Raw genomic sequence first — 9,233 nt, 5'->3', positions numbered from 1 at the left:
GATTAATATTTAGACCTACAGAGTGTAAAATAATATTATAAATGTGAGTATTTTTAGGTTTCTGTTAGAGGAACCTGACATGTTAAGAAGATGGTTAGCTAATAGAGACAAGTTTCATCCTATAACCAGAGAACATTTTCTAACTGTTGACTGGTAAATATAAATGTGCTTATTTTTTATGACAGTAAGTAGAAATAATAAATATACTTTATTTCTAGCTGAAGTCATCATTTTTCAACTAGCTACAGGCTGACTTCAGGTCTGGTTTATATCATTACTTATAAATTATATATTTTTCTGGTATAAATCTGCTGTTTTACATGATTGTTGAATGAAATTAACATAATTATTAATTTATTGTAAAAAACATGACCGATAACCTGTGAAACAGATCCGGTTCGACCCTGTTTGGTCTGTTTCTGCTCCTCCATGCTGTTACAGACGCTACCAGTGGACAGGATGGGCGGGGCTCAGTCTAGTGTTCTTATTCAAGTCTATGGTCTGCACTGATTCCAGAAACAGTTCAACTACCAAAAAATACTCCCAGCTGTTTTTMTGGCAATATGTAAATGTTTTGTTAGTGTCAGCAAACCCAGCAATGCCAAAGTGAGCCCAGCCTTGATAACCCAAGCAGAGGCTCCGCCTACTTCTTCACAGGACGACCATATTAGTTCTGCTGTTTTTACAACAGTCATGGAGAACAGAGAGGCGTGGCTTAATTTTATTTTTGATGGCAATGTCTCTGTGATATTGCCAAAGAAGGTTTTAGTTTGTTCAAATAATTTCACCATGGACTCCTTTGAAAACTAACAGCAGGATTTACCCAAACTTTCAACAGAAGGAAACTTCTGTCCTTATTGTTCATCACATATCTGCAGATGATGTTATGTAAGTGATGTGTTGTGTGTTTAGTGTTCCTGTTTGGCATGAACATGATTAGTCATTTAGCACAAACCAATGCTGAAAAATAATGTGCGGCTGTCATCAACAACAGAGGAGGCACAACTCACGCTGGCCTCCCCGGTACCAAAGCGTCTGACTTTGGTCGGAGCTCTAGTCTGTCCCTGCTAAGCCCTCAACTGGGGGGGGGGCACTGCACGCAACCTGTCTACTGCTGTTGTACCATTGTGTAAATGCTGGTACTCGTAACCATTTTCTGAAGTGCCATTCAGAACAGGCAGAACTGACCAGGTGAAGCCTCATTATCTGAAAATGACTTTGTGTTTTAAATAGGGAAGCAAACAAATAATCGATTTACAATTAATGGTTTATTAGATTAAAGTTTCTTCCATTCGTTTAGTTGAAAACATCCATTTAAACCTTATTTTTGGTGTAGTTTTGAATTCATCCAGCAGAGGGCGCTGCTGCTCTACCCCGGCRCTGTTGAACTGAGCAGCAGAAAGCTGTCTCAATAATGTGGGTGGGACCACAAACGCGCGAGTCTTATTTAGTTTTATTTGTGACACAACAATAATCATGGACCCAAAAGAAAAGATCTGAAGGCTGTACTGGACCATCAAGCAGTATGACGCTTAAAACAAGAGAGCAGGACGACAGAACGATAAGCTAACTTTAGCTAACGTTAGCTTCCTCTCGTTGAGTTTAACTCCGTGTGAAAGAACAAAACAAAACCGATACAGTTGCTAAAAATATGAAGTTAATCTAATCTGTGTGGCATAACCCGGCCAGTGAACCAATCTAATAAATAGTAACTGATGTCAGATCATGACATGTCCAGCAGCCCAGCTAAGATAGAAGCAGACTGTGTGTAAACAAACAAACAAACTATTGCCAGTACTCATTTGTATCACACATCTTTCAAAGAAAGATATTTTATTATGTTCTCATTTTGTTTTTGAGTTAATCTTAAAATATTACCCTGTGTTTAAATAAGTTTTTCATCTTAAGGGTGGATTAAGTGTTTTACTTTTTTTTTTTTCAACTAGCAACTTAACAGATTCCTGTTTTGTTATATTTTATAAATATGTCCAAGTTTAATACTGTGAGAGAAATCCCCATTTTTCTGTTCATTCAGTCAGTGTTTACTCACACAGCAGGCACAATGAATTGTTAAAATACTGTACTTTTTTATTTAGTGTGTAAAAAATTAGCCCTTGATGTTATAGAAAGACTCTTGATTCAAYAGAAATGTTAGGTTTTTAGGAAAATTGCCGCTTATCATTCGTTAGTCGATCGATAAGATCAATCAACTTTAGATTAATCCATTAATGGATAACTTGCATCCCTAGTTTTAAATCTAGTGAACATGTTTTGAATAGCCCACAAATGTATCCTAACTTGTTCAAGGAACCATAATAGGTCCCCTTTTAATACCTCTAATTATACCATTTAAAGTGAGAAAACATCAAACGTCAACAGAAAGCTGCTYGTGGGAGAACTTACTGTGCTACAGCAGAAAGGAGGTCATAGTTTTTGATGGAGTCTGCTAAAGTGTCAATGCACGATTCTAATGTCAGAAGTAGCTCAATGACAAAACCCTAAGGACAAAAAAAAACAATTAGACACACACAAGTTCAAATACAGTATATAACACTTAAAGAAAACTTTGAGAGAAACAAAAGATGAGCATTAATCTTCAGGTTGCTCCTGACCTGAGCCTCCTCTCCTGGGTCTCCTACAGTCTCAACCAGACGGGACAGAATGTCAGACAACGTTGCCAAAGTCAAAGGTTGTTTAAGTGCTCTGAAAATCTGGAAGGAGCGGCCGGCGTAGTGGCGAGAAGAGCAGGACAGAGCTGTTCTCAGAGCCACTTCACTCAGCATGGAGTCCAGTTGGACATCTAAAGAAATGAACACAAAGATAAATACATCCAGTCCAAAACACACAGAAACCAGGGCGGACCGGGAGCAGACAGACCTGTCTGCGACTGTTTGAAGATGTTCACCACGTGTCGGACAAAAACACTAAGCTGCTCGGCGCTCTTAATGTTGGGGTTCTTGGGCGACACGTCTTCATGATTCCAGAGCGGACCTCGCTTTCTGCAAGTCGAGACAGGGTGAACACAGATCAGACAGCGTGCAGTGTTACAGTGAAACACTTCATGACAGCTGCCACACCAGGAAACACACATCACAGCAAATCAAAGCCACGCAAAGTTAAAATACCCCGTCCTGTTACACACTGCTGGGAGCATGAAAGCAAAATCATCGTCCACAATAAGTAAAACATTCCGTACTTTCAAAAACTACTTCACTAATATTGTCTCAGAATACACATTATACAACAAATATGAAGAAGATGTGAGATATTTGTGTTGTCTCTGTCCTCACCTTGATGTAATAAACTCAATAAGAGCTTTGGCCACCTCGTCGTGCTCAGCTGTAACATCTGCCTCAGTGAGCAGTGTGGGGGATAAGTGGGACTGAGTACTACCCCCTGCCCCGAGACTTATACTGGAGGACGTGGAGCTAATGCTGAGACCAGAGTCTGTCACTGGTGACGGCTGGAAATCTGCCAAAATATCCTGAGTTCCTGCAGAAACTGTAAAAACACACATTGTCAACACTTCCTACAGTTTTACGATAAAAATATTATACTTTCACACATTCAAATATGCAGATTTYTTCTGTTTTATCTCTGAAATAAAAAAAAGCTTTTCACAAGCATTTCTACAGTGGTGTGATTTTTATATTTGTATTGTATTTTATTGGTGAGTGCAAATAACAGTAAACTAAAAGAATACAAGAAATAATACTTAAAAATTTTTTCCATTTGTTTTCAAGTTTATCATCTAAAAATGATTTCTTAATTCTACAAATCAAATTCTGTCCTTTCATTACCTCTTCTATGACTGGACTAACAACTGTCTATAAAAACCCAAGAGCAGGGCACCACCAAACTTGTTGCCCTCCAGTTTTACCCTCGAGTCCCAAGCTTTTTCCTTTTTTATTTCCCCTTAGATATTAAGGATTCGTACACCGCATAAATGTATAAACATTAGTGCTGGGCGGTATACCGTTTTGTACCGAAAACCGGTTTTTATTTTTTGTTATGATATGACTTTTCTGAATACCGGTGTAAATAGCCTGAACATGTGCGGAACGTTTTTTCGTGGCTGCCAGTGAACTGTTTCCCTGGGGACATGTTTCTTCGCAGCACCGCTAAGCGCATTAGCAAGCTAACGTTATTGTTGGAGCAACTGGTGGTGGGTGGTGTGTTTCAGCTGCTTATATGGTCTGACATAAAAAAAACCATCCCGTTTTCACCATCGCTGAATAGTAAACACCTCTTTTGACAATTCAGAGTCAAAAACAGAAATATATGTTTTTGTTTAAGAAGAAAAACAAAATTTCTAATCTAGTCCCTCTGAATAAAAACAATCAGTTTAAAACCAATGTTCTCAAGTAAAGATGGAGGTTCTCAGGAGGTTATATACATAGATATATTTTAAATTAATAATTAAAATAAATCTAAATCTAACATGAGGCAGCACAGTTGCACAGTTGTATTTAGTCGAGCAACATGTTTACTAAGGAAGTGTGTTTACATGTTCTCCCCATGCAGGAGTGGGTTTTCTCCAAGTAGTGCCATTTTCTCTCTCAACTAAAATTATATTTATTAAAACTAATCTGTCGTTAAAAAACAAATAACTGAATAGTTTGGGATAATACTACAATGTATGTAGTTCYTATCTGCATTTTTAATCTTTATTTCCAGTTTGGGTTTTTTATAATTAGTTTTTGTTCACAAAAGTAAACAACAAGCAAATCAAACTGTTTCAAAATTAATAGAGGCTTTAAAACGGAGAAAACTTGTTCCTTGTAAATGTTTTTAAAATGTAGATTTTGACTTTTTTAAAAGGCATCACAGTAATTACTTGTGTCCCCCTCACATTTAAATCTAATTTCTTTGGACCCTCCACTGTGTCTGTTGCTTAACAAATTCATTCCACTTGATTTATAGAATACTCACCAAGTGTTTACTTATATAGGTAAAAGTCTGTTTAACAGCCTGTTAAAATACACCAGAATAAAGGAAATTATCTACTTCATTCTACCCCCTGCCAGTGGAGCTGTTTTTAGCTTCCAGGTGAGCAGCRTGTATAAAGGAATTAGTATTACTGATGAGCCAATGTACAACCAGTGATATAACAGAGAAGACCTTTCTTTTGTCAGCATTTCTACTTGTTTCTTAGTGACAATGCTACTGAAGAGCAGCTACTCTCTGTGGTACTGCACAGATCCAGAGTGAAGTTGAGTGAACTTGTACACATGTCAAAGGACAGGTTAGCTCAGCCCTGACAGACAGACAGGACCTGATCAGAGACCTGGTGGAAACTTCTGCTCATTGCAAGGAAGAGATTTTTGAATAAACTTCTAGTGTAGCATTTTAATGTCAACTCATCATGTGATTTACCCACGTTAAAGTACCTGTGACATGCCTATCCATCAAATACAAAAAAAAATCAAAGAAAACATCTTTATACTTAAGAAAATTGACATAATACACATGATTTTACCCATTTTGTCACATAACTTGCTTATTTTCTTTTGGATTTGGCTCAGCCAAAGTGAAACAGTAAGTGACATCAAAGGGGAACTCATTAATAAAACAAAATTATTTAAAATTTTACTCTTCTTCGTCTCTCTTTGATAATGACTAAAAATAATCTAAGGAAACATCAGATTCTTCTCTACATCTATAGTCTGTTTCGTTGGCTTTTGTAACAATGCTCTGTTTACATGCTGACATTACCCTTTGACATCACTTCCTGTTTCTTCACATGCAAATATCTCAATAACTGTTCACCTCAGCGACTTGAAATTTGTTTTGCAATATGTTATCAATGTTCTCTTTACAAAAATGCATTCAAGTTTATTACTAAAATTTGATATCACAGGCCCTTTAAATGTTCATTTATAACTGCAACACAATCTATGCACTGCAGGGGGCAGAATCGCTTCTATTGTCTGCGGTTTATTTACAAAAGAAGAAGAATGTGGCGTGCCGCTCTGTAAAGCACAGCAGACGATGCAACAGGCGACAGGGTGAGATCACAGATCTGTGCAGGTGAGATGTGTGTGTGCTAGAGCTGAATAGGAGGTGAGCTCACAGGAAGCATAGATGGACGTTGTGACAGAAATGATCGTTGACTAATCMACTAATTGAAGTGGACTATCATCATTGTCATCAGTTGTAGTCCTACTAACGGCTAGGAGAAAATCCCCACGTTTCTTTGTCCTGACGCCACCTGCAGGACTGACCTGTAAGGTTGCGCTCGGGGGTTGCTGGTTTCACAGTTAGAACTCGTAGATCATTGTAGTCTCTGTTTTGTAGAAGCACCTTGGCCACAGACGGACCACTGCTACTGGCAGACTGGACAATGAGCAGGTGAAGCAGCAGGCGTTTGCAGTGCTCGTAGACCTCTGGGTGCTGGTGATCAAAGCCTGCGAAGAAAGGAGCAAATGTAACCCTGTTTGTCTTTTAGCAAAGTATCTTCAAACCACTGGACTGACTTTAACAAAACTCTCAGAAAGTAKTAACTGCAATGTACATCTATACCCTTTGAATTTAACACAATGCAAGATGGCTCCCACAGCTTATCGATAATAGCAAACACAAAACTGACAGCCCTGTCACACTGTAATATTTTAGACAGCTTGTGACAACTTATGAACACTAGGCCCTCATGCAAGAACATGTTTGTATTCTTATCCTAAATTTCTCTTACTTTTGTTCGTATGAAGCGTTCGTACGAACATGCCACGTCAGATTCAACAAACTCTATCTTCAGGAAAAGTGTGTAAATGAGCATCATCAGCTGATGAATGTGTACAGTATCAGCTGCTCGTGCATGAGGAGAGGTGATTAGCATAATTACCACCCCAAAAACACCATATAAGGCTACGTTTCCTGCCCCACATACCAGGAAGTGTTCAGTCATAAATGGCTTCGCAAAGTAAAAAGAAGAACTTCACAAGTTRGGAGATTGAAGTCCTGCTGTCAGAGATCCAGAAAAGAAAATCTGTCTTTTTAGCAGCGCCAGCTGTGGAATTCAAGGAGCTGCTAAAGCCGAGGAATGAAATGATGCCTGCTGTTAATGTTGTGTCTCCTATGGGTCGTATATACAGACACAGAAATAAAAAATCTAAATCATATTCATCTCTCTCTAGTCCTGCTCTGGTTTTTATTTGGTCAAATATTTTTTATTTAAGTGCTAAATAATTTTAATTTATTCAGAAGAGCAACCCCCCCCCCCACCACTACTGTTGTAGTGTACAGTACACACTGTACACTAATAGCCAATTTCATTTAATTTAACCAATTTATGTCATTACTCTTCATTATTACAGTCTGGATAACAGCAGACTGACTGCTCATAAAATATACGACAGGTCTGGACCACACGTGAAATTTGTCCGTAGCTGAAAAAAATCTTAGAATAGGAGAAAATTGGTGAATGCCACAAATTCTCCTAAATCACTCGTACGCACAACTTAAGAACAAATCTGTTCATATGAACGGTTCTTGCATGAGGCCCATTGTGTCCAACATTAAAGTTGTCTGCATTGAAAATGGGATCATTAATCTGCTGGAAGCCTCTTTTAGACGTAAAAATGCTGTAATGTTAATGAGCTGAACAGAAAATGTGGTATGGTAGTATGTGAGAGGAATGTTAGGCCTTTTAATAAAGCACTTCTGGATCTAACGACTCAGTAAAGTCTATAAAACCTTCATTGTAGAGTTTGTGGAAAGGCCCAAACAGAAACAAATTACCTATAAACACAGCATGTAGCAAGAGATACACATAGGCAGTCCACTCTACTTTGACCCCATGGTCAACAATAAGATCTGTCAGCAGGATGATGGCAATATTACACCTGAAAAACACAAGCAGTGTGTTGGTTTGACAGAARAGCGACGTTATTTTGAAAAGAAAAGCTGCATTTGGTGAACCTGTGAAGRGGTATGGCAGGTGTGTTAGTCTCTGGTAAATAGTCCACTAGAGGGGCCCAGCAGCCCCCTGTTGGAGGGAAGGGGAGAGGCTCTGGCTGGTTGTGATCCATCACTTTCAAACGCCAGTTTGCATAAAGCGGCATGGAGTCACCTGGACAAAACAGAAAAACAGTCTCAGGTGGAGCAACATTTGAAAAATCCTGCTGAGTGAGCGAGAGGCAGGATGTTCTGCTTACTCTTTTCATCTTCATAGGAACCTCCAGAACTGCTGCTGTAGCGAGATTCCAGACGGTGGTGCTGGCGGTTCAGATTGCTGTTCAGACCCGAGTAGATGTCCAGATGGGTGTAACTGTACAACAAAAACTCTGTCAGCTCAGTCTGCACACCACAAACTGGGTTTATGTCAGGTTTCTGCCTCACARTTACCCACTTCTACCAGTCTAACCACTGGTCCCTGATTTAAAGAGACAACTCCTTCAGAGGCAACATTTTCCTCCAATAAAAACAGAGAAAACTATTCTCTCTCTGTTRCTACCTTAAAGCTGAGTTCAAAAAGTAGATGAAATATTTAACATGACTGAACTGATTAATGATCAGCTGTTCCTGCTTCAGAGAAAAGACTGGTCTTTTTAAATGATAAAGGCCAATAGTAACATTAGACTTTATTTAATAAACATTTATTTTAACTGTAAAATAAAGACTGTAAAAACACTAGGCTGTTTAGTTTCTATAAATTTTAAACGAAAATTTAAAAAATATATTACATGGATGGGGCCATTTAATTTACACGCAAAGCATTCTGGGTAAAAGATGACGTGGATAGGTACTCGGTGCGAGGCTGCTAGCGAGCTATATCTACCCTGAAGATTAATCTTGGACAATATCTGACGATCGGCTCTTTTAAATGAAACCAGAGAGCGTTGACAGAGAGGAGAAGGTAGAAATGACTCAGCCTGTTACTGAAAATATGGATGGAGGACAACAGAGCTGCTTCATGGAAGAAGAACCTCAGCTTAGCCTGTTAGCCTTCGTCCTATCGCCAACGCTATCACCATATACTATATACTGAGGTCACTGAGGTCCTCCATCCACATGACAGAGAGGGGAACACAAAAATGACTCCCTGTAACTGAAAATATGGATGGAGGACCTCAGTTTAGCTTGTTAGCTTTTGAGCTAGCGCTGAGCTAATACATATAAGGTGATAGAGGCTGTCTCCAAAACTGCAGGATGGGTCCTCCGAAGGTCGAATTTGTCGGCCGCATACGTCACAGCGCCGCGACGAAGGACGTCCAAAACCGAAGACTCCTCCGATG

At 39.0% G+C, this 9,233-nt stretch overlaps 1 protein-coding gene across 5 annotated transcripts in view; it reads right to left on the bottom strand.

Moving 5' to 3' along the window:
- Positions 1-9,233, bottom strand: part of LOC106523421 (protein furry homolog-like) — a gene marked incomplete at its 5' end in the record, with an annotated part of 58,896 nt that overhangs the window by 47,160 nt on the left and 2,503 nt on the right. For all 5 annotated transcript variants that reach the window (XM_014016822.1, XM_014016824.1, XM_014016825.1 and 2 more), the window contains 8 exon segments: positions 2,404-2,498; positions 2,613-2,800; positions 2,878-2,999; positions 3,291-3,501; positions 6,225-6,407; positions 7,738-7,841; positions 7,918-8,068; positions 8,154-8,266. In XM_014016822.1, coding sequence (XP_013872276.1) covers positions 2,404-2,498; positions 2,613-2,800; positions 2,878-2,999; positions 3,291-3,501; positions 6,225-6,407; positions 7,738-7,841; positions 7,918-8,068; positions 8,154-8,266 — 1,167 coding nt within the window.

This window comes from Austrofundulus limnaeus, unplaced genomic scaffold (genome assembly GCF_001266775.1).
Source record: "Austrofundulus limnaeus strain Quisiro unplaced genomic scaffold, Austrofundulus_limnaeus-1.0 Scaffold156, whole genome shotgun sequence".
Lineage (NCBI taxonomy): Eukaryota > Metazoa > Chordata > Actinopteri > Cyprinodontiformes > Rivulidae > Austrofundulus > Austrofundulus limnaeus.
The sequence above is the reverse complement of the archived record's forward strand: the minus strand, read 5'-3'. Positions and strand labels throughout refer to the sequence as shown.